Source organism: Chelonia mydas, chromosome 2, assembly GCF_015237465.2.
Source record: "Chelonia mydas isolate rCheMyd1 chromosome 2, rCheMyd1.pri.v2, whole genome shotgun sequence".
In the NCBI taxonomy this organism is placed as follows: Eukaryota; Metazoa; Chordata; order Testudines; family Cheloniidae; genus Chelonia; species Chelonia mydas.
In genome coordinates this window covers 72,024,432-72,050,855 of record NC_057850.1, presented here as the reverse complement: position 1 = coordinate 72,050,855, position 26,424 = coordinate 72,024,432, and the positions used below count along the sequence as shown (strand labels likewise).

The following is a 26,424-nucleotide window of genomic DNA, read 5'->3' as shown; positions in this document are numbered from 1 at the left end:
AAAAAAATCACACGATATTCCTATTTCAAACGTTAAATAATTCCTGATGGTGTGTGGCAGGTTTCCAGTAAAATACTATACTATAAAAAGCCATTTTCTATTAAATTAACGTTATCTGCAAAGAAATACAAGGTACACACAGAATATTAACCACCACCACACCTGCTTACTCATTCAAAATGACAGATTTTTTTTTTTTTTTTTTTTTAAAGGAAAGGAGGACTGGATAAGACTGAAAATGAGAAGAGCGCAAGGGTTCAACAATATTCATCATGCACCCTAGAGAATGAGAAAGGATGAACAAAATGGAATGTACTGGACAGGGAAGACAGCTACATACCTGCTTTACAGGAGTGCCACAATTACAGTCCAAGAGCAGCAGCCGAGAAAGCATTTTCATTCTAAGTCCCTATTTTCAGGTTCCTAGAAATCTTCTATCAAATAGAGCCCTGAGAATTCTTAACTTTAACATTTTATTCACCTTCCCTCGTATTTGAAAAATTTCTATTTGTCAGTCCCACTGGCAGAGAAGAGGTGAACACAACTCCCCCAGATCCATTCACTGCCACGGTCAAGACAAAAGGTTCACAAGAATTGAGGCAAAGTGTGCTCAGCTTGTGCTAATCTCGTCTTGAATTCTGATTCTCCTGTGATAGCATCTTCTGCTATTGCCGAACTTCTGGGGAGGCCTCATTAAATTTAATGTTCTCTCATTTTGAAGCTAGAATTGGGTATTCAGTTTAGACTTATAGATATAACAGTCTTTAACACAATAATGATAAAAGACACAATGTAACACACTCACATTTTCCTTCTCAGCCATGTATCGAAGAATAAGTCCCAGCACTTCTGCTGCAGCTGCATAAACTTCCTTATATCTTATTAAGGACATGTTATTGGCCAAAGCCTGAAAGTACCTAACATACAAAGGAAATCAGCTGTGGTCCATTCACCCTAGTATTTGATGTTCCATGAAAATCAGACATCTAAAAAACCCTAAAAATATTCTTTGCCCCTCTCCATTTCATGCATCCACATTCAGAGTCTTAACTGCAGTCTTTGTGGTGCTATTACACTAACCCCATATCCATGAAGGTTTCAGATGGTAACAACACTTCCCCTTTGAATTTTTGGGTACAATGGGATCTGGAGTGCCACAAATACCTGTTTCGCCACTCTTGACTCCACTGGGTGCCAAAGAGCTCAACAACTGTAAAAGCAGGAGTCACAATAGTGCCCAGTGCAGATATATCTACGCTCCCACCAATTCACCTCCTAAAGCAAGGAACAGCTGCGGAGTTAGCTGGAGCAACTTGCTCGACATAGGAGTTTAGCGGTGGTGGTGGGGCCAGAGAGACAAGAAGCTCCCAGAGGTGAGCATTCCAAATCCCACCCTCCATGCTGCCAACATCCTTCTTGGTCAGCTTATTGTAAGGTTTATAATAAAAAATTAACTCCCCAAATAGACATGCTTCTCACCTCACGCTGTCTATTTCACACTTTGGGTCATAGGGAGACAAGTTGTTAGCAAGAACAATACCTAACAACTGAATTCCCACTGAGTTGTCCTTTGTATTAGGATCTCCACCAGAAAATTGTTCGAATATTAACCTGCAGCACAAGGATGTACAAAAAATATATATATATGTATATATATGCATGTGACAGAGTACATGCTAAAGACAGTACAAATCTGGTGAAAGTGACCGTGGCTACATGAACAATACTTTATTGGGAATGCATATAGTATAAAATATTTGCAAATTCCCAGAAATTATCTCCCCCACAAAACTTTCATCCTTTGATTTCTGTGTTTACCCTCAATGACTGAACATCACCAGCTGCTAACTCAATGGTGCAAAAACAGACAAAAAAACTTCTCAGTAGTTTCTCCTGCCTTCTGCTCTCTCACTGCATACAGCCCATTGTAATTCTTATCTATCCAGGATTCTTAGCAGCATGAGTTGTGTGTGTTGCTGCCTCTGCAATTTTGGTGTCGACAACAGACAGAAATGTAGGTGAATTTACCACAAAGGGAGAGAGCAGCTGGCTAGAGCAATAAGAGGATTTGTTTTTAAAAAATAGTTAGTTGGTCAAAAAGCCACTAAAATCCATGTACAATCCTGGATTGAGCGACTGTTAGCAGGAAGCATTACCACTTGAAGACTTACAGATGCCTCACTACTGCCTGTGAAAGGACCAGATCCTCAGACCACCTGCAAGTTGTTTGTGTTACAGGTTGAAAACCACCGGGCTAACCCTTTCACCTCTGCAGAGCTCAGTTCACATTTTCCCTACATTCTTTTTATACTGAGAAATACTACCTGTACGGTATGGAGAGACAATCCTTCCAGCACTCCACAACTGTCTTTATAATTTCCAAGTTGTGTCGGAACACTGCTCTTTTCTGGTGAAATACATTCTTCATCAAGAATTCAAGTAATCTGTTAGCCAGTATCTCATCTTTAATATTCCCCTAACATGAAACAAAAAGCAACATGGTAATTCTATATAAAACAATATTTTTGTTCATAATCTGAACGCATAGAACGTTTTCATTCTCCACCGGTTTAATGTTTAAAATATAACTCTGAATTCTCAAGTTAGCTAACACAATGTTGACTATGAGTTTGCAATAAGTGTACAGAAGGAAAAGGCATGTTCAGCAGTATAAGTTTGTAGGGAAGTCAAGCTCAGAATTCACCAGAACTTGGTTAGCTTTACGTAGGAGAGCCCTGGCAACTTGTTATGAAAACAGGTGAAAGTCCATACTTTGAACTATAGCAGTTGGGCCAACTAACCCACCATCAGTGCAGTATCCCTTATATAACTAATGAAACTGTTCCATGCAAATTAGCTGTAGAGTAATGGTGGTGATGTATGATATCACAATGGTCTAGGACTATTGGCATGGAAAAGATACCATCCAATTTTTATATTCTCAGCGTAACAGACCCCTGAATCCCAGTGATGATTGAATGTGGTGATATTCTGAATAAAAAGTGCTCTGAACCATGCTAGAGGCTGTTTCCATTGCTTCACACTGACTCAAAAGACATTCTAGCCTTCACAGTGATACAGAGTAACTATCCTGGCATCTTATTACAATTAGCAAACTGAGCATCCAAAAGGCACTAGTAAGTTATACCGGTACCGATAAGTCTTTTGGGGAAGGGAAGTATGAAGGTGGCACTAACTTTTACCATCGGTCTAAAAAATATTACAAGATGACATGACAGGGCGTAGATTTTTGAGTTCATTAATGTATTTCTCAGGTAGGTTGTGAACTTGTGCATTCTACCACTTGAGGTGTCCATTAGTGGACCAATAAGAAAGAACCTGGAGGATCCCAGGCTCAGTAAGTTACTTACAGTGTTGCCAGAGAGTTTGATTTAATTAATGAACTAAACTTGTTTCTTATTAAGATGATCTAGTTATTTACAGTGGTTAATGATTAAAGCAGCACTGAGGAAAGATCGATAAAATAATATCATCCCATTAAAATAGGGAAAAAACAAATTAAAAATTACTTAGACAAGCTAGATGTCTTCAAGTCATCAGGGTCTGATGAAATGCATCCTAGAATACTCAAGGACCTGACTGAGGAGATATCTGAGCCACTAGCAATTATCTTCAAAAAGTCATGGAAGATGGGATCGATTCCAGAAGACTGGAAAAGGGCAAATATAGTGCCAATCTATAAAAAGGGGAATAAGGACAACCTGGGGAATTACAGACCAGTCATCCTAATGTTGCCGGCACCCAGTGCCAGGGGCGAGCAACAGCCGGGGGGGGGGGGCGCGGGTTGCTACCCGATGTGCTTCACCCAATAATTACAACGGGGTGGAGAAGCAGAAAAGTTTATTTGAAGCTTCAAAAAGGTACAGGGAGATTAGAATCTCAAATCCTGTACACAGAGCAGGAAGTTACACAGGCTTTTATACATTCTTTTTTTAGCATATTTATTCAATAGCAAGCTGCCCTAAGTATTTATATAGCAAGCCAATCCAGTTACCAGCTAGTTCCCTTGTTTTTTGTATTATTTGTTAAACTATACATAAAGCTGCTTTATTTAGCATTTTTTTTTATATTTGCCCTGTTTGGCCTTGTTTAGTTTTAGGCAGTCTGACTCTGCAACATATTGTTGCAGATTCTCAGCATAACTGCTGCGAGTGCCTCCAGGCGGGGGGGCCAAGGACACTTGGGCCTAGTGTGCATAACTGCTGCGAGTGCCTCCAGACGGGGGGGGGGGGTGGGGGGGAAGGGGGCCAAGGACACTTGGGCCTAGTGCGAGGGGGCTTTATCGACACTCGTGGTCTTCCATTCCCTCGAGTTATCTAGTGGCCATGCCCCAGTGTCCCCAACGCTAACTTCAGTATCCGGAAAGATAATGGAGCAAATAATTAAGCAATCAATTTGCAAACACCTAGAAGATAATAAGGTGATAAGTAACTGTCAGCATGGATTTGTCAAGAACAAATCACGTCAAACCAACCTAATAGCTTTTTTTGAAAGGGTAACAAGCCTTGAGGATGGGGGGAAGCAGTAGATGCGGCATATCTTAACTTTAGCAAGGCTTTTGATACTGTCTCGCATGACCTTCTCATAAACAAACTAGGGAAATACAACCTAGATTGAGCTACTATAAGATGGGTGCATAAAACCAGTTGGAAAACCATTCCCAGAGAGTAGTTATCAGTGGTTCACAGTCAAGCTGGAAGGGCATATCAAGTGGGGTCTCGCAGGGTCCAGTTCTGTTCAATATCTTCATTAACTATTTTGATAATGGCATAGAGAGTATACTTATAAACTTTGCAGATGATACAAGCTGGGAGGGGTTGCAAGAGCTTTGAAGCATAGGATTAAAATTCAAAATGATCTGGCCAAACTGGAGAAACTGTCTGAAGTAAATAAGTTGACATTCAATAAGGACAAATGCAAAGTACTCCACTTAGGAAGGAACAATCAGTTGCACACATACAAAATGGGAAATGACTGCCTGAGGAGGAGTACTATGGACAGGGATCTGGGGATCATAGTGGATCACAAGCTAAATAAGAGTCAACAGTGTAACAAAAAAAAGTTGCAAAAACAACTGTTGCAAAAAAAGCAAACATCATTCTGGGATGTATTAGCAGGAATGTTGTAAGCAAGACATGAGAAGTAATTCTTTTGCTCTATTCTGTGCTGATTAGGCCTCAACTGGAGTATTGTGTCCGGTTCTGGATGACACATTTTGGGAAAGATGTGGATGAAATGGAAAGAGTCCAGAGAAGAGCAACAAAAATTATTAAAGGTCTAGAAAACATGACCTATGAGAGGAGATTGAAAAAAAATTGGGTTTGTTTAGTCTCAAGAAGAGAAAACTGAGGGTGGACACAATAACCGTTTTCAAGTATATAAAAGGTTGTTTTAAGCAGGAGGAAGAAAAATTATTCTCTTTAGCCTTTGAGGATAGGACAAGAAGCAATGGGCTTAAATTGCAGCAAGGGTGGTTTAGGTTGGACATTAGGAAAAGCTTCCTAACTTTCAAGGTAGGTAAGCACTGAAATAAATTGCCTAGCGAGGTTGTGGAATCTCCATCATTGGAGATTTTTAAGAGGTTAGACGAACACCTTTCAGGGATGGTTTAGTCTACATAATACTTAGTCCTGCCTAGAGGGCAGGGGACTGGACTAGATGAGCTCTCAAGATCCCTTCCAGTCCTATAACTCTAGGATTCTGTGATTACATGAACATAATTTTAAAAACTCATTACAAAACTATCACCAGAGTACAGTAGATTCCACTTAATAGCCACACAGATATTAACAACTTCCAGTTCGTAGCAACATTTTGCTGGGAATCAATTCCATTACATTTACTTTAATGTTAAAGGGATTCAGATATTGGCAATGGCATGCTGCTTATTAAACATTTTTTGGAAGAGGAACCACCTGCAGGGATGTGCCTTGCCTAGCTGCAGACCTGAAAACCTGCCTCTGGCCAGTGCTCAACCCATTCTAGGGCTTCCTTCTGGGGCTGCAGCACCAGAAACCTGCCCGTGCATAGGGACCATACAGGAGGTAAGGGACTGCAGGCTCGGAGGGAAGGGAAGGCTGAAACTTGCAACCTGGAGCTTCACAGTATCTCTCCCTGTGCTCCCCAGGCTGCTCCCTGCTTCAGGATTTCATGCAGAGAAGAAAGTGCTAGGACACGCTGAATCCTGATTCCCAGAAAATGGAGAAAGAGGTGCAGTGCAGCCCTCTGGGCTCCCAGCACCACTGCTCCCCACGGAAAACCCCAGCATTGGGAAGAAAAGCCCTTTCCTCACTGCTGCCCTGCCCACAGGCAGGTTGCAAGGCTACAGCCAAGGAAGGCATGTCCCAGCTGTTCCTTCCCTGGCTCCTGCCCCACAAACCTGCTTCTGCTTATTAGCAACTGCTGGATAATAGCAACTTTTTACTGGCAACCGATGGGTTGCAAGCGAAATCTACTGTAATTAAACGTGTTCCACATTTCCTTACTTTGGGAGCAGCTATACTAGTCCAGGAAAGCAGAGTAACTACTATCTCCACCACCATGTAATGAATTCCTTCTCCTCCATTATCCCTAGAAACAACAAGCTGCAGTAAAGGACCAAGCCATTGCCTTGCATAAGGTCGGAAAACCTAGAAGAAATAAAGAACAGTTATCTATACAAACCTACTATGCATGAAGCATTTATGCATCACATTGTTACAGGCATAATTATTTTTTACATAAGAACATAAAAATGGCCATACTGGGTCAGACCAACAGTCCATCTGGCCCACCATTCTGTCTTCTAACAGTGGCCAGTGCTCAATGCCTCAGAGAGAATGAACAGAACAGGATAATTATCAAGTGATCCATCCCCATCGAGGTCCAACTTCTGTCTGTCAGACATTTAGAAATCAACCTTCTCTGTATAGTTTTTGCCTAACATTGTACAAAGCCCTCATGAGAGTAATTTGAAAAGCTCCCAAAGAAAATTTCCCCATTGATAAATTAGTTACATACCCCATTTGTATTTCTGTGAGCAAGCCCTCAAAAGTCAAGTTCGTTATTATTGGCAGAGCACATGATTTCTTCCACTGGAGCCCATCTACCAGCTTTCCATACACTAAGTCTTACCCATGGAAGTCAGAATAGTAACCCACCCATCCAGAATGAACAAGCAAGCGAGTGCATGCGCCCATGCACGCACGCACACATTTCTCATTTAGCTTTTAATGTTAAAAGCTGCTACTCTGTCACCAGACTAGCACTAAACTATTTTGAGAACAGTACTGACTGACAATTCACTGAACTGCAGCAATTTCAACATTTAGGATCTTATATACAATGTAATGGGACAGTAGGATTCATTTGGTTCATAATACTTTGTTTTAAAGAGACTGGCTGAAGTAGGATGGAAACATTATACACCTGAAATAGAGGAAGGAAGAACATTTCCACAGAGTCACTACAGACCTCATTCAGTGACCATACAGCTTTATATTCTGTTGCAATTAGAGCTATACAAAACTCAGGAGTTTTGGTTCACAGGAATTGCTAAAACTCATTTGAGCCAACTAATATCACATGGTTTTCACCTGACGCATAAGCCAGGAACACCCTCCCTTCAATAGGTCAAGTAACTAAAGCTGAATCTAGGAGAGGTTTAACTGGTGTGGGGTTTTGTTCTGAAAGGGTTACACAGCGGAAGTTGTAATCAATTTAAGATATTTTACTAGAGAGAGAGAACATGATACAATTTTTTTGAAAAATCACTTACTTCCTCAGTATTAACAACAAGTTTTGCTAAGAAGAGGCGAATATTTAGTGGCACAGATGGATTCCCCAATTTGCCATGTATAAACTTCATCCATGGAGGAAGGTCTGATGGAACTATTCCCTGAAATCAAAATTAAATAGGTCATTTGAAATGCATATAACTCAAGATTACCACAGGTTTTATTATATTACACTAGGGACTGATAGCAACAACGGTTACAAAACAAGATTTCCATTATAACCCCCTTTCTTGAATTTAAAAAGTCATAGAAATACAGGACTAGAAGGGACTTTGGGAGGTCATCTACTCCATCCCCCTGCGTTGAGCCACGACCAAGTGCACCTAGACCATGCCTGACAGATATTTGTCTAATCTGTTGTTAAAAACTTCCACAGGGATTTCACAACCTCAATCAGCAACCTATTCAAATACTTAACTATGTTCTTAAACTAGAGAGGTGCTAAACCATGAACCAATACTGACCTCATCTACTTTGGGTGTAATCTGATTTCTCTGCATATGTTTAATCAGGGTCGTCATAGAGGCCATACATTCATGCTGATTGAGCTCATCCATCTCCAGTTCCATCAGATCATCTGGATCCATGGATTCTGTGGGTTCCTGTCAAAATAAGGAGAGCCAGTTAATCATGAGGGGCTCTATGCACCATTTTTTAAAAGTCATAATTATACTGTTCGTTATGCTGATTTTCTCGTCACGTCTATACAAACTGTATTACAACAAACAATAGGTCAAATATGTTATTCAAACCAAAATCTCCCCCAAACACACAGGAACTAATTTTGCACAGCTCCAAATCTCTATGTTTAAGGGTGCCAGCTGCATGTCACTGACTCAGATATGTAAAAAAGAGTATGGCAACAACAATCAGAAATGTAAAAATTAACTGGCCTCCACAGAAACTATAATTCCACTTCACACCTGAGAGTGCCACCACCATACATCTTCCTCAAGATTTCATGCATTTTCCCTAAATTTTACTCCCAGTCAAGCTATTTGTAAAGTAATTAATCTCTGATGAATTCAGAGGCTGTTTTCCAGTGGGGGCAGCCATAGCCATTCTCTTCTTTCCAGAAGAGACTTCATTTGACAGTAAAGAACAAATAAAAAATTGGCTTCACCACTACAAAGAAGTGGAAATCAGAATTGCTTATGACATGTTCTATAATTACAATAAAATTTTGGTTAATTTAAGTCAAGTCAACTGTTAAAATGTCCTCCTCACTACAAAATATGAAAAGAGGTGGTTATCTGATGTTAGATAACATTGTAATTATTTTGATAGATCTTGCTTTAAACATGTATGATACCTGGATGACCAATGTTTTTAAAATGGTGAAGGTGATTCTTTCAGTCTTACTTTCAATACGGCAAACCCTTGCCTGACTATATGTTAAAGGGCCACTGTCAACTTCAAGTCAGGCTTATGTCAGAACATACTGCCGCAAGCAACACATAAGACACTATATAACCACATGTAAGACACTATATAACCACAAGAGAGTAGATTGAAAATAATACTGTTGTCTCTCTCTTTTGTTCAGTTTATTGTGTACATTTGATACCAACTGACCAGTTTCAGGGTTTTCCCTACATAGTCGTTAATTCATTTTCATGTGTTGTTTCTGTGGATCTTTCACATAGTAATAGTAAAGCAGGAGGTGGGAAATAGGAGACTGACTATTCAACAGAAAAATGGCAGGGGAACTCAGGCACAGATGTAAATTATACAACCACTTTAAATCTAGTCAAATTCAGAAAAGTACAGAAGACAGTGGCCCTTTAACCTACATTATATCTAAATGCTTCTAAAAATATTTTAGTGATGGATTTTTCTTTGTAATTAGATTCAGTGATTTAGAAACTCTGTACTATAGTTCCCTTCAACAATGCAAAGCCTCTGCCTTTGTGAGCAAATCTCCACCTTCAAATTAAAGGAAGATTAACTAAGTTCAAAAACAGAGTAGAGGGACCCAAATTGATGGCAAAAAACACTTTCTCTGATGCCTCAAGCCTCATATTAAAGACAGACTTACATATAGAGATAACCCGTATCCAGTATTTACTGCCATTGAACCTTTTACCTTTCCTAGGACATGTACGTGAAACTTGCTCTTTTAATTAATGTATAAGTTTACTGAGAGTTTTAGAATACTGAGACTTGTTCCTCCCACAGTATACATCTGTAATCACCTTTCTCCTGAAGTGTATACTGGTAGCTGTAGGGTCTTGTGAGTTATAAGAAAAACTTTGGATTCCAGTTGAGAAATCAAATTGGCTCATTTCCTCACTCAGACTGCTGTCAACCATATATGATGCAGAAGGCAAATACTGAGGCTCATCTAAACAAGAAAAATAATGTATTGATAATCACAACACTAATTTGAGTGAAAGCTGTCTTCAGTGACTACTCAAGAAAAATAAAATTTGGTTGCTTAACCAAGGAAGTATTCTAATGAAAGTTAGACCAAGTACAGTGTCTGTCTTTATTTGCATCTGGAACAGTATTGAGCACACCAGTGGTACTTTTATAAAGGTGGTCTCTAGCCCAGGTTTCACTGTAAGGCACAGGCCTGTTAATAAATATGATGAATTGGTCTCTTTCTTTGCATAATTCCTCCACCGATATAACAAATTTTCTATGCATTTAATATCTATTAGCAATTCAATTTCTTGCACCTCAATGTCATTAGAAAGGCATGGAATGAATCACTGTCCCAGAAAACCGGAACACACTGGCATGGGAAAATGTTCTGAAACCGTTTAGCAAACATGTCAAAACGCAGAAATGGAGCCTCAGTTAGCAATTTTTATACGGCTCTGTTTGCTTGGGGCTGTTGAGAAAGAGGAAGGAAATTATCCTTTTATATGGTCCCATTCTAGTTACTGAAAAAATAGCTTCAGGGGGTCATGCAGTCAGAAATTGCGCAGGCACTGCCACCTGCAGAATCAGAATTGAGACATGGTTTTCAGCTTTTCTAGATGCATCTCTACTAAAATACGCACATTCCATATAAGTGCAATGGTGCATTGTACATTTAAGTGGGGGAGGGGAGCGGGGAATGACAAATTTTTCATCATTATAAATTTATGTCATACCTGAGTCTCTATTTACTGTATCTCTGGCTTCCTTCCTAATAGTAATATACCTTTTCTTCCTTTCCATAGGCACCTAGAACACCAACAAAAATATGAGCTTTAAAATTAGTTAAATTTGCTTTTAAAAAAATAACTAGTTGATAAAAATAAGAGTTCTATTTTGATATCTTTACAAAAAGATTTAGAGAATTATATTTATTACCTAGCAAACTCTATAGAACTTTTATTTATAACATAACTTTTTTAAACAATGTGGGGAAAAAAAGTATTTCAGCTATTTAAAAATGAACAGGAGTTCCAACTTACAAATGCTAATAATCAGTGTTCTAGAGTATATCACATCAGCTGAAATAATGAAACTAGTAAAGATTTATCTTTGGAATAAATCTGCCAAAACAATATATTAAACGTGTACATCCCAGTTGTGCTTTTCATTCCTTGGATTTGGGATTTTACTATGCAAACTACATAACATTCAAAAGGGTCATAGGTCTCCACTTGTATTTGTCATGGTTTCAAAGGGCACCATTTCTTTCTATGTATAATTATGTAACACACACACACACACAGAGCGTGCACTATGCAATGACTGAGTAGAATTAAAAGCAATGAACATTTTCACTGTATTACAATAAAACACAGAACTATGACTCACCTCAACTTCAACAGGAAACAAATACTGGTGCTCCAGATCTAGCAAGTTTTCAAAAATAAACAAGTTCTGTGAACCAAAGCATATTTGGAAATTTAAAAATTAACTTACTGTAAACAATAGCTGGGGCACCAGCAATATTTTATTCAAAAGACAACAGTCTATTTGAAATTACCATACAAAATAAGGGACAGTCCGTTCCATTACACTCATTTATGAGAAATTACCATTATGCAGACATCTAAGAACAAGTTAAGTGACTAGTTACTTTAAAAGAGTACACAAAGCCCTGTAACATTCTCTTATTCAATAATATTTCAAAAGGTTGGAGGGCTTTTGTAATATTTAAGCACTTTCCATAATTAAATAGTGATTGAGACAGAGTAGAGAGGTTGAATGTACTGTTACTGCATCCCCACTCAACCATATGAAAAACCTCCATCAGTGATTCAATTGCCGTGCAGGATCAAAGGAAGCCACCTACATAGAATCATAGGACTGGAGGGGACCTCAAGAGGTCTTCTAGTTCAATCTCCTGCACTCAAGGCAGGACTAAGTATTATCTAGACTAGACAAGTGTTTGTCTAACCTGCTCTTAAAAACCTCCAGTGATGGAGATTCCACATCATCCCTAGACAATTTGTTCCAGTGCTTACCTAGTTTTCCTAATGTCCAACCTAAACTTCCCTTGCTGTAATTTAAGCCCATTGCTTCTTGTCCAATCCTCAGAGACTAACAAGAACAATTTTTCACCCTCCTTCTTGTAACAACCTTTTATGTACCTGAAAACTGATATTCTGTCCCCTCCCTCAGTCTTCGCTTTTCCAAACTAAACAAACCCAATTTTTTCAATCTTCCCTCATAGGTCATGTTTTCTAGACCTTTAATCATTTTTATTGCTCTTCTCTGGACTTTCTCCAATTTACCCACATCTTTCCCAAAATGTGGCACCCAGAACTGGACAGAATACTCCAGTTGAGGCCTAATCAGCACGGAGTAGAGCAAAAGAATTACATCCCTGCTTGTTTCCTCTCTCATCAGTTTCTTACATAACAATTTGCGTTATACAGGTTCAATTCTTGGGTTCAAAGTGCAAGCTTTCAGTTAGTGTCCAAAATGGGCTGTACGGACCCTGCAGACCTTTGACATGACAGTAGCCTCCTCATTAAATCTCACCTTTTCTGGTTTTTCTATGAAAAGAAAACCTTGGTAGAATTTACTTTCAGTGAAGACACAACTGATGACAGCAATGGCACAGTTATATGCAGCACAATGGTACTGTCTCCTCTTCTCCAACAGCAGACTCTCACCAGCCATGTTTTCTGTAAATGCATCATAGCATGACCTTAGAACAAAACAGACCAGAAAACAGCGTCAAATTTTTTTTTAGAAGGCCACATAGAATCCAATCCACAGGCCAATGAAATCAACAGAAAGACTTTCATAGGCTTTGCATCCGTGTCATAGCACAGCCTACTGATGCATCATCTCAATGCACCATGTCAAATATTAATTTGCCTTTAAGTCTTCTCATAGAAATATTTTATTAAAATTGAATCAGCAGCACTATTGAAGCCAAACATTAGCTGGTATTTCCACAGTGATCACAGTGCTAGGGATCTAATACTTTGACAAGTTGAAATCAGACAGAGAACATTTTAGAGACAAGCTCTCAACCCACAGAGGAGACTTTTCTCTGATCTAGGAAATTATGTGCAAACAGGCCAGGCTGGCTACATTATAGACCAGCAAAATTATACAAAAGATCTAGAATCTCTCAGTGATAAGCGACAGTAAAAGATAAGGAAATCCACTGAGTCATTTTAAAAGATGCGGAGTCTCGCACTTTTCATTAAAAAACAAACCAAACAAAACCCCCAACCGTCACAAACACACCCATGAAAAAAGTGGTACCTACTCTGACAGAAAAGTACTCCAGTTTCTATATTTGGACATCCTCACATCCAGGCATAAATTCAATTCAACACTTGATACTGTGGTTTAAACCAAAACTCAGTTTTCAAATTAAATTTTTCCTTGGATATGAACTTTTGGTTTAAACTGCGTATTTATAAAAAATATCTGGCACTCAGACAAATGGGTAGCAAACAAGTTTATGGAACAATGAGAAAGCCTTACTTTATTAGTGTCTTGGTAAGTTCATTTCCTTCTACATTTGTGGATCCCTGGTAAGCTTGGTTAATTCTAGAATCCTTGGAGTAAATATCCTCTTTTGAGAGACGGGAGTACATCACTTCCAGAATCTTGTAATACCCCATTTTCTTGGTGACTTGTGTATCAAAAGCAGATTCATTTGACTAAAAACAAAACATGTACAGAGGAAAAGATCACCTAGCCTTTGTCCTTGCAATGTATCTCCAAAAGCTACTCAGTAGAAACTAGAGTAAACTCGCTTTCCATATCCTAAAACTAAAATTCCATATCAAAAGTCTCACTGTATGATGGTAAAAATAAACATCCAGCCACTAACTACTTTTCATGAGAATAAAATTAAATTGTAAATTTAAAAATTGACATTTAAGATTCACTCATAAAATATTTCTTTGAAGATTCCATAACCATATTTATAGAGTGCATGCAATATTCAACAATCATCATCCAAAACATAGCTCTAAGGTTTTGAAAAAAATGCAGTACCAGTACACAGTAGTGAAGGAACAAAAATGCAGAAATAGAAGATTAGGAAACAGAAGAACTAGGTTCTATTTCATTTGCACCACAGATATCTCATACAACCCTGGACAAGTCACAACCTCTGTGCCCATATCCCCATCTGTAAAATGGGGAGAATAGTACTTCCTTACCTCACAGGGGTGTTGGGAGTCTTACTTAAAGATTTGTAAATCACTCAGATCTTTGGTTGAAATATATTACGTAAGTACAAACATTATTTAAAATATTTATCAGACAATATGTCTAGGACACTAATCATCATTAGTGCTCAAAAACCCACAGCTTTAGATTTTATGGCAATCCCACTGCAGCAAAAAGAAAACCCTGAAATATAACCTGCATCTGTAACTTTTTATATCAGAGAGAAGACATTATTTGAATGTTGTATTTATAGTTAAGAAAATATAATCTGTAACATATCATGGAACAATACTGGCATTTTAGAGGATTTCTTACAACCTTAAAGAAAAATGAAGCTCACCTTTGTAAATCTGGTTTTCAGTGTATCCATGGCTTCTAATACAATCTTGCTGAAGAATTCTTTCAGTGCATCCAAGCTGCAGTGCAACAAGAGGGTGAGGAAAGAGCGATCCACGAAGGCTTGTCGAGTGGCATTTGAAAGAAGGGCTTCGCTCTGGAACATTTTGTGCACGGTGTCTAACAGCACAACTTGTTTTTCACAGCTACTCCTAAGCAGGATGAGAATTTTAGGTGAACCACTCCTTTACCAAATTTCCATTTAAATTTTCAACTCCACATTTACTTTTTGATTCTCTTGAGCAGTCATATCAATTTGGGTTGTCATCTCAGCGGATCTCACATGGTAAACAAGGTCATCAGCACTGGGGTAGAAGACCTACAATACCCAGGTGTTGCAGGAAGCAGTTTTTGTCATTTGGTAAGTGGCATTCTGCTCTTTGGCTACATCTACACTGCATGTCACTGTTGGCAGCATGTAGGGTACATGTATATTCCTCATTAAAAAGGCTGTGTCCACACTGCGGTGTGTAGCTACATGTGTCAGTGAAAGGCTCTGGCAGGGTGAGAAAACAGGAAAAGGCTTCAGCACCTTCCCATTGCCTCACCCTGCCCAGAATCTATCCCTGTGGTGGACAAAGGCTGGAAAAATAGCACTGCAGATTGGGGAAGCTCTGCTTTGGCTGTAGAGAGAGTCACAGAGTATATACCCAGGTACATACCAGGTACATCCAAGCCTGTCTTTAATTGCCTAAGCAGTGCCTCACTATCTACACCGCTATTTGTACCCACGCTGTGTGGGGGCAGGAAGGGGAGCTGTGTATGTACTCTATATGACACCATAAAGAAGTGTGGAGTGTAGGTGTATTTTTTGAGTCTTCGTTAATCCAGCAACACAGCATGCCATTTGAAGGCATTGGGTTAGTGGAGGTGCTATCTGATGGTTTATAAATGAGAGGTCCAACTCTAGACCAATTGTGGTCATGAAAGATTCTACAGCACTCTACAGAACAGTATTAGGCCCAGCATCTTAGCTCATTTTCAAGATTGGATAATTACATTCTGTCTACATGATCTCCCCCCCGCCCCGTATTGTCAATATATGCCATGCTTTTCTTCACTTCCTATGAAACAATAGCGCAATGCTGCTGTGTGCTGTTAAATGGAGGCCATATTTCACCCCAAAAGACAGCTGCATTTCAGTGGTAGATGACAATTCTTGTCCATATGTAATTTTTCAAGTGTTTTGGGAGCTTTCAGGACAAAGACCATTAAATAAATTCAAAATAGTACTTGCACACATGAGCACTTGAAACACCAAACCATTAAAACCCTATATCTAGGAAACCAATACCCAATAGCCTAGATATAAGAAGCTTGTTATATAGAAACACAGAAGATTGGGGTTGAAAGAGACCTCAGGAGGTCATCTAGTCCAACCCCCCAAAGCAGGACCAACCCCAACTAAATCATCCCAAACAGGGCTTTGTCAAGCCGGGCCTTAAAAACCTCTAAGGATGGAGATTCCACCACAATATACAATTCTTAGAAATATTTAACAGGATTTATATTCTCCTGTCCAGTTTTGCTTAATTTTCACAAGCAGCCTGCAAGTAAGCAATGGCATTAGCATCAATCACAAGTGTAAAGAGGGCTAAAATACCGGAGTCTGATCCCTGGGAATGAGGGTTAGCTGCCCAAACATACTTTGGTGACCTAACTATGCAAAAGCACAGTATCAGATTTTTCAAGATACGCATAGCTATCAGTATTGAACATCTAGGTGTTTAGAATCTGGTCCTCTGTGTATATTAAAAACTCAATTATATCTTTAATAATGTGTACAGAACATCACCTAGAAATGTAGTAATAAGCAAATAGCAAATAAAAAATAAAATCGAGGCCATTCAAGCACCCACCAAATCATTCACAAAGACAGAAAACTAGAACTCTTTGAAAAGGACAGCTTTTCAAGAGTCAGCTGGGTTGTAGCCATGCTTCGTTCAGTCTCTTGCTTTCTGGACAACTGAAGAGACACACTTGATCTCCAAAGAGGAAGGAAAAGAGAAGGACTGGATTACTGCTCAGCACCTATTGGCATGGTAAATTTGGGCTTGTCAGTGATGTAGTTTTGCCACATATTGGCTGTTATCCTGGATAATTACATAAAACTAAACATACAAAACTGAAATCTGGACATAAACGAAGACTTCAAGTCAGGAAACCTTAACACTCTCAATGAGGATATAATCTTAAAACACTTTTCTGAATACCATTTTTTTTTGTAAATGATTCTGTCTTACTGTCCTGGTAATATTCATTCCCCATAAATTTGCACGAAGTAATTATTAGTTGTCTTCATGATAGTTACTTATGGAAAAGGTTAACTCCATTAAATATACAATTGGAAGATCAACTGAACATCCCCGGGTGCATGTTTTCCAAGATTATTATCTTGATTTGAATCTTTTTTTTTTTTTTTTTTTTTTTGAAGAGACTGAGCTGTGAAGGCTTTGCAAAACTTTTCCAGATACATGAAGTGTCATCTGGAAATCAGAACCACATTTACTTGTTTTTTACGAGAAATATTGGTCAAAATGTTTCGGGAGAATTTCAGGAGGAGATGGTATTGCTCAAGAGAGATCAGGAAGAAACTGACAAGTTTCTTCAAAAGTACAGCTGGAAATATAATGCTCATAACCATAACGATCTGCATAACAGGACTTGATTACTGTCAAGCACCTATTGGCAAGGTAAAGCTTCACAGAAAAACAAAAAATGACAGCCCAAGCTCACCTTCTGGAAATTCTTTTGAAACTGGTTTGAAACAAGTGCTCCATAAAGTGTCTGTGGTCCCTACAGAGGATTTCTGTCATCAATTGTAACAACATTGGACTCTGAGATAATTCTAGTGCATCTAGAAGCTGGAAAAAAGAATACAAAAGTTGCCCATACTGGATCAAACCAATGGTCCATCGGATCTGGTATCCTATCATGCTGCTGGACCATGCTCAAGAGAATATTTTTATTGCATACACTTTCATTTGTCAGGAAAGAGAATCTTCCACACACACAAAAAATAAATCACCACATATAAAGAAAGCCTCTTCCTTTGAGAAGTAGGGGGATGTGGCTGCTGTCAGAGAGCCCTCTTAATTCAAGAGAATTCTGTCTGTTTCCTGCACTTTGGGGGTTGGGCCATGGATGGAACTACTACACTGGGAACAGCAATTTGCTCCACTTCATGGATAGATGGACAAAATGCTCACTACCATGTGTGGAAGAAGCCTGAGAAGAGACTGTGCCTCTCCGTTGATCCTTTCCGCACTGCACCTCCCCTATAAAAGGATGTGGTTCAATAGTCACAATCTAGACCATGGAGAATACAATTTAGCTCTACCCTAACACAGACACAACATATTCTTAAAGAAAATCTGATAACTGTTTTACCTTAAATATGACTTTTCTTCAGATTGAATTACCATGCGCCCTATCCTTTAAATTTAAACCTTACTCCTGAGAGTCATCCCACAGAGGTCAATAGGACTACTTGTATGAATAAGGATTGTTCACAAGGGTAAAGGTCTGCAGAACTGGACCTTGTATTTATATTCCTAATTTCTGATGTTTGGAATCATCAACTACCAGAACTAAATTAAGATAAACTGATGAACTACATTAGGATTTAGAGGAAACAATCCTGTCATCTCAAAGATGACAAACATACTGATAAACTACATGGATTCTGCATACAAATTCACTTATGTTTTTAATTATACACTTTAAACATACTCAAGTACTGACCTTTTTAGTGCAGTCCACATAGTTATTGTACCTCAAGGTTCCCTTGGGAAACTCATCAGACTTCATGGGGAAATTGAAAGCCACAAGTTGGTCAAGAGCATCCTTAAGCTCACTAAGCCTTTCTCCAGTCAGATTAGTGAAGAATGGAAGAATAATCACTGCTTGACTCTGAAGTAATTAGAGGTTATTTCAAATTAGAAAAACTTTTTCATCCTCCAGCTATGTATCAGATTGAAAAAACTACAAGTTACTCCTCAGTAGCAGAGTTAGATAAGTGCAGAGCTCAGGTGGTTGGTAGTTAATTAATACGTAGCCTTCCATCTTTTAAGCTGCTGGTCCAAAATCAAGCCCTGGTCAGAGATGACCAAAAATTATCCTCCAAAGGATATTTCATGGTTGATGTACACAACGAATAAGTCTCAGTCCATTTTCTAGTTAACAAGTGTCTACTAGCACTGAAAAACACCACTACTAATGCACTAACTGATACCCTTCTTGGTAGCTACAGCAAAAAGTCCAAGTTCAATTGAATATGAACAAACAGGCAATCACCAGAGCAGTCTGCCTAATTCAGGGCAGACTCACATTAGCAGGGCAGTAAGCTAAGTTCCTTCTAAGCTGTGTGGCTGGCAGGTGCGCAGCTATAGGGGCCTGGAGAGGAGAAAGTTGGGGCATGCAGAGCTGCTGGCGGGGAGAGGTGCTTCTCCCCCGGACCTGCTGCCGGTGGAGAGAGAGGGGTGGGGGAACTCCTCTTTCCCCACTGCAGCTCTGGGGCAACCTGCACCCCAAATCCCTCATCCCCGGCCCACCCCCCACGCTCGAGCCCTCACCCCTGCACCCCAACCTCTGCTCCAGCCCTGAGATCCCTCCCGCACCCTGAACCTCTCAGCCCCACCCCAGAGCCCTCACCCCCAGCCAAAGTCCTCAAGCCCGCATCCCAGCCCTCTGCCCCAGCCCTGGGCCCCATTCTGCACCCCAAACTCCTCATCCCCGGCCCCACCCCAGACCCCTGACCCCCACACCCCAACCTTCTGCCCCAGCCCTGAGCCCCCTCCCACACTCCGAACTCCTCAGCCCCACCACACACCACCTCCATATTGGTGCACATAACAAAATTCATTCCGCGCATGGATGTAAAAAATTAGAGGGAACATTGGCAGTAACCATACTGTGTTTCTTCTGCAGGCAGAGAACTTCAGTTGCCAGGGCTCTCAGTCCAGCATCTTTTGTACCCCATACTAACACAGTGTGGTTCTTTGTCCCCGCTTTAGTGTCTAAGACTACATATAGAAGTTTATGAGTTTGGTATTTAGCTCAAGCAATAGGAAGCTAATGCTTCTATACACAAAGGTCCCAGGTTCAATCCCTACAGATAGTGCTCAAAAGTGAAATGACATCCCTGATCAAGCTATATTCCTCTTACGTTTTTAAGTGAGTTTATAACTACATCTATATCTCCATATTATTGACTTTTCCTAAAACTACATGATCAAAAAGAGAAGGAAAAAGAAGGAAGATTGAGAAAAATGTAAAAATAAAAAAATAAAAACGATGACATTAACTTGTGATTTTTAGCTTGCTGATCTATGGGAGGGTAAGGAAGAAAAGGAAATTTGTTACGTTACTATGAAAAGCAAGAGAAAGGTACCCTTAGTGACGTAACCCAATTAAAACTGGTTTTTAATCCATGAGTAGAGTTAGCATTCAAACTTGGGGGAAAACAAAATACAACTTACCTTTAGATTTAGACCTAAATTGCGATCAGTAAGTAGGCTGGTATATGTACTAAAAACAGCAGAGAAAGCCTCATGATTTGTATTAAAAGACACTGAGGAGTCAATCTGGAGAGAGAAAAAATAATTAAAACATAAAAATATTTAATATATAAAAAGAATCTCTGTGTTAAACAGTTTCCATGATTTTTGTTCAGAGTTTCAGAAGCATCATTCATTTCTGGAATTTATTTCAGCAGACATGCATATGATGAGGGTTTAGGTTTTACATGTGTTCTTAGCATGGATCCAAAAGTTCCCACCCATCACAATGTTGGGAATCACATGTTGTGACCTTTTCTGGCCAGTGAAAAACAGTATTAAGCCCCTTCCCAAAGCTAGGTCTCCTATGATTACTGCACTATTACCAGCTAAGCCATTAGGATAATCCACTTCATATATTTTCAAACACACCTTCCAGTAATAAACCTCAAGCCACAGAATGAATATAAAGAAAAGAAAATAGGGGAGGTCATCCTGATTCTTTTCCTAGATATTTTGCATGGGTTTACAAGTTGTCAAAAAAGCTCTGTCTTCAAGATGTGAGCTGAGGAAGAATGTCTCAAATAAGTGAGGGAATGGAGAGGCAAAGAAGTTGAAGTTCTTCCAAACAGAATAGTTTTCTGAAATGATTTGGTCTGGGGACAACCACTCCAAAAACAACTGTCTGGCTACCAACGAGACAGGCAGTACCTCGTCAGAGGTTGCTTGCTTCCCAAAGATGACTCCTTCCATTGGCAACTCTAGTTATGAAGGAGATGGGGAGCTAAAACATCAGACACAGGAGTAAAAATGGGAAGGTGAAATCAAGAGTTCTGTCTGCCAAAACCTTTTTAAAAAAAAAAAAAAAAAAAAACAATACTTAGTATTCATTATTCAGAGAACACTGAAATTCTCCAACTAGCAATAAAAGTAAAAACAAAACAAAACAAAAAAACTAAAATAAACCTTCAAAATCTAATACTGCCACTTTTCCAAGATGCAGCATGCTCTTACAGATTGCTGTTAAAGTGGCTTTAACTTTACCAAACACAATATATACCTGTAAAAGCAGCAAAGAGTCCTGTGACACCTTATAGACTAACAGACGTATTGGAGCATGAGCTTTCGTGGGTGAATACCCACTTCGTCGGATGCATATAGTGGAAATTTCCAGAGGCAGGTATAAATATGCAAGCAAGAAACAGGTTAGGGATACCGAGGTTAGTTCAATCAGGGGGGATGAGACCCTCTTCTAGCAGTTGAGGTGTGAACACCAAGGGAGGAGAAACTGCTTTTGTAGTTGGCGAGCCATTCACAGTCTTTGTTTAATCCTGAGCTGATAGTGTCAAATTTGCAAATGAACTGAAGCTCAGCAGTTTCTCTTTGAAGTCTGGTCCTGAAGTTTTTTTGCTGCAGGATGGCTACCTTTAAATCTGCTATTGTGTGTCCAGGAAGATTGAAGTGTTCTCCTACAGGTTTTTGTATATTGCCATTCCTAATATCTGATTTGTGTCCATTTATCCTTTTACGTAGGGACTGTCCAGTTTGGCCGATGTACATCGCAGAGGGACATTGCTGGCACATGATGGTGTATATTACATTGGTGGATGTGCAAGTGAATGAACCGGTGATGGTGTGGCTGATCTGGTTAGGACCTGTAATGGTGTCGCTGGTGTAGATATGTGGGCAGAGTTGGCACCAAGGTTTGTTGCCTGGATTAGTTCCTGAGTTAGAGTTACTATGGTGCGGTGTGTAGTTGCTGGTGAGAATACGCTTCAGCCCATAGAACTAATCAACATACCCTTAGAGCCCCGACAGGGGTTATTCTATCTACTACCCAAAATCCACAAACCCGGAAACCCTGGACGCCCCATCATCTCAGGCATTGGTACTCACTGAAGGAGTGTCCAGATATTGTGGACTCTCTACTCAGATCCTACGCCACCAGCACTCCCAGCTATCTCCGTGACACCACTGATTTCCTGAGAAAACTACAATGCATTGGTGACCTTCCAGAAAACACCATCCTAGCCACCACGGATGTAGAGGCTCTCTACACAAACATCCCAGACACAGATGGAATACAAGCTGTCAGGAACAGTATCCCTGATGATGCCACAGCACAAGTGGTTGCTGAGCTCTGTAACTTTATCCTCACCCACCATTATTTCAAATTTGGTGACAATATATACCTCCAGACCAGTGGCACCGTTATGGGCACCCGCATGGCCCCACAATATGCCAACATTTTTATGTCTGACCTGGAACAAGGCTTCCTCAGCTCTCGTCCACTCACACCCCTTCTCTGCCTACCTTACAATGATGACTTCTTCATCATCTGGACCTGCGGGAAGGAAACCCTGGAAGAATTCCACCATGATTTCAACAGCTTCCACCCCACCATCAGCCTCAGCCTGGACCAATCTACACGGGAGGTCCACTTCCTAGACACCACGGTGCAAATAAGTGACGGTCACGTTAACACCACCTTATACCGAAAACCCACTGACCGCTATGCCCACCTTCATGCCTCCAGCATCCACCCCAGACACACCACAAGATCCATTGTCTACAGCCAAGAGCTGAGGTACAACCACATTTGCTCCAACCCCTCAGACAGAGACCAACACGTACAAGATCTTCACCAAGCATTCTCAAAACTACGATACCCACATGAGGAAACAAGGAAACAGATCAACAGAGCCAGATGTGTACCCAGAAGCCTCCTGCTGCAAGACAAGCCCAAGAAAGAAACCAGAAGAACTCCACTGGCCATCACATACAGTCCTCAGCTAAAACCTCTCCAACGCATCATCAGTGATCTACAAACCATCATGGACAACAGTCCCTCACTTTCACAGGCCTTGGGAGGTAGGCCAGTCCTTGCCCACAGACAGCCTGCCAACCTGAAGCGTATTCTCACCAGCAACTACACACCGCACCATAGTAACTCTAACTCAGGAACCAATCCAGGCAACAAACCTTGGTGCCAACTCTGCCCACATATCTACACCAGCGACACCATTACAGGTCCTAACCAGATCAGCCACACCATCACCGGTTCATTCACCTGCACATCCACCAATATAATATACACCATCATGTGCCAGCAATGTCCCTCTGCGATGTACATCGGCCAAACTGGACAGTCCCTACGTAAAAGGATAAATGGACACAAATCAGATATTAGGAATGGCAATATACAAAAACCTGTAGGAGAACACTTCAATCTTCCTGGACACACAATAGCAGATTTAAAGGTAGCCATCCTGCAGCAAAAAAACTTCAGGACCAGACTTCAAAGAGAAACTGCTGAGCTTCAGTTCATTTGCAAATTTGACACTATCAGCTCAGGATTAAACAAAGACTGTGAATGGCTCGCCAACTACAAAAGCAGTTTCTCCTCCCTTGGTGTTCACACCTCAACTGCTAGAAGAGGGTCTCATCCCCCGATTGAACTAACCTCGGTATCCCTAGCCTGTTTCTTGCTTGCATATTTATACCTGCCTCTGGAAATTTCCACTATATGCATCCGACGAAGTGGGTATTCACCCACGAAAGCTCATGCTCCAATACGTCTGTTAGTCTAAAGGTGCCACAGGATTCTTTGCCGCTTTTACAGATCCAGACTAACACGGCTACCCCTCTGAATATATACCTGCAGAACTTTAGCCAACAGTGTCAAAACAGCCATTTTGCTCTCTGGAGCAGAATCTTTGGCCCACCAGCTGTCAAGTCTCATCCAATTTCTCAGTACTGCAGTCACCAACTTGATTCCCTGCTGCTTGCGTACAGCACGCTCTCTAAAGCTTTGATCTAACATACCATTCAGGATGGTACCCACCTGAAATGAAGACAAAATAAAAATTCCATGTATTCCATATGGTGGTAACATTTAATTCAATGTAATCATGATATTTGGTCATTGGGATAGATGATTACAAACAATAAGAATCACTAGTTTAGGAGACTTTGACAGCCAATTTGCACTATTTTTAATGGGAACTGGGTCCAAATTCTCTAGGTGATTTTGAAAATCCAAGCCTAAAATATTAATCAAGTGAGAATTAGTTTCATGCATTACGTAGTAGTGCTAACATTAATTTTCCATAAGGACATACTAGCATTAATGATCAAAAGCAAACACTTCAGATTGCTCTCATATTCATTCCTGTTTTATTCCATGTATGGTGCAGCAGTTCTGTTTATTAAAGTTTGTGTGAACATGGGAAAAGGGAGTATATTTGAGTGAGACAGATACAGTAACCTAATAAACTCCAATTCTTATTTTAAAATAGTCTCTAGAATGGACCCAAGATACAAATGAAGTAACATTTAAAAATAAAATCGAAACACATTTCTGTTGACAAGTACACAGAGAAGCCAAGAATAAAGGTGTATCATACATGGTAACAGTCAAGCATTTTTTGCTCTTCCCTCTCAGCTTTGCAATCCAAGACAGAGAATGTAACAGGATGAGATCACAATTTTAATAAACAGAGAATTCTTCTAAATTATGTGATCAGAGTATAAAACAAAATCACTCAGTACTATACTTGAACTTTGCATCCTACTGTGCAAGGATTACTTGCACTTTTGACTACATAATCATCATATTTGGATTCCACCAGATTTAGAATATTACAGTTAAACTATGGGTATTTTTCTTCCCAAATCTTCAAAAGCAAGGACAAAAGACTGTAAAAGAAAAATCTCACTAACCTGAAAAAGAAATCTCCAAGTTCTAACAAAGGAGGAGGAGGGAATGTGGTTTCGGAAAATAATTGACCATACCTCCCTGACCTGTAGCGCATGAACCAGCCACAAGAAGTTTTCAAAAACAGAAGAAGTAGAGAATTTAAAAAGCAGGTGTTATGGAGAACATCTGCTGCCAGCTACAACTATGTGAATATGAATATTTAGGAATCTACTAGATAGGAGAGATCCAGTTTTCAGACTAACAGCTGTTATGGCTCTGCACACACAGCACATTGGAGAATCATCAATATGCAAGTGCCAGCGCTTTAAAAAAAAAATCACTTCTTTGCTGCTTACATCAGCTTTAATGACAGTGGAAACAATTTAAAGTGATACCACCAGCTTGATTATTTTTAAAACTGTCTGAGATAAAACCTTTTAAATGTAATGTCCAGACTACTTTTTAAAATTCCTTTGATTAATTTTTAAGTGGGGTGTCTTCTTCCTTGCTGAATTTTTCTGCAAGAGAGCGTATGTGTGGGTTCAAAAGCAACACTGGCAAACATGCTTGACTCCTCTGCTCTGATACCTCTCTGCTGAGCTCTTTAGCAGCAATGTTGAAATAAGGCCTCCCAACTTCTAAATTCTTCCCAGGGACCTATAAAGGAGTCCCAAAAAAGAAGAATCACCTGTCCTCTTGATCCCAGGCAGAGGCCGACGCTCCTCAGGTTTCAGTCACTGCATTCCCTGGACCCCTGCCTGGGCCAAGAAGACAGATCCCCACCTCCCATGGGCTTCTGCTGTCCCTAGCCCTTACCAGGCATCTTGAGCCCAATCTTAGAAACATCAGCTCGGCTGCTGTGTTACCAGTAAACCCTCTTTAATTGGCAGACTTTCTTTAATGGGTCCTGGGGAAGAGGAAGCATGTGAGAGTGCAGTGCATGGGAATTATGCCATCTTGCTATGGTGCATGAGGTATGCAGAACCAATGAGTATCAACACAACCCAAAAAAAAAAAAACAAACCTCCACAACAAAGTGAAACACTGAAAAAAGAACATTTAACCCCCCCCCCCCCCCCAACCCTCTAATCTTTCATTTACAGTTATTGTAGATGTTTCTTGTAACTAGAGAGGGTATGACATTTTCAACTGACTGTGTCCTTTTGAAAAAAAGGTCCAGTACCATTTTGGGGCTGTCCACAGATGATTTCATAAGTTGAAGTATGGCCACATCCAGGTCTTTCAGCAGTTCTCGATTAATGGTTTCTGAGAACAAACTGTAGAAATATTCTCCATGGGAGAAGCTGATCAAACTCCTCTGTGATGTTCCTGATAGTGGCACAGACAGGACCATTGTGTTCAACAGGAGACTTACCAGCTCCTCACACTGTGGGAATTGGCACAAGAAGAGAGGTCAGTCCAGAGGTACTGAAATCACTAAGTGTCA

At 40.1% G+C, this 26,424-nt stretch overlaps 1 protein-coding gene across 5 annotated transcripts in view; it reads right to left on the bottom strand.

Annotated features, from left to right (window-relative positions):
• PRKDC (protein kinase, DNA-activated, catalytic subunit) overlaps positions 1-26,424 on the bottom strand; it is a 165,401-nt gene that overhangs the window by 70,539 nt on the left and 68,438 nt on the right. For 4 of the 5 annotated variants that reach the window (XM_037892647.2, XM_043539641.1, XM_037892649.2 and 1 more), the window contains 17 exons: positions 26,161-26,364; positions 23,937-24,122; positions 20,261-20,365; positions 18,525-18,692; positions 17,517-17,644; positions 14,725-14,932; positions 13,689-13,867; positions 12,726-12,894; positions 11,553-11,618; positions 10,898-10,970; positions 9,992-10,140; positions 8,261-8,398; positions 7,778-7,897; positions 6,507-6,650; positions 2,325-2,476; positions 1,480-1,611; positions 806-917 (listed from right to left, as the gene is read on the bottom strand). In XM_037892647.2, the coding sequence (XP_037748575.1) occupies positions 806-917; positions 1,480-1,611; positions 2,325-2,476; positions 6,507-6,650; positions 7,778-7,897; positions 8,261-8,398; positions 9,992-10,140; positions 10,898-10,970; positions 11,553-11,618; positions 12,726-12,894; positions 13,689-13,867; positions 14,725-14,932; positions 17,517-17,644; positions 18,525-18,692; positions 20,261-20,365; positions 23,937-24,122; positions 26,161-26,364 (2,433 nt within the window). The remainder of the gene's footprint in view (positions 1-805; positions 918-1,479; positions 1,612-2,324; positions 2,477-6,506; positions 6,651-7,777; positions 7,898-8,260; positions 8,399-9,991; positions 10,141-10,897; positions 10,971-11,552; positions 11,619-12,725; positions 12,895-13,688; positions 13,868-14,724; positions 14,933-17,516; positions 17,645-18,524; positions 18,693-20,260; positions 20,366-23,936; positions 24,123-26,160; positions 26,365-26,424) is intronic. The other variant, XM_037892648.2, reaches the window with a different exon arrangement.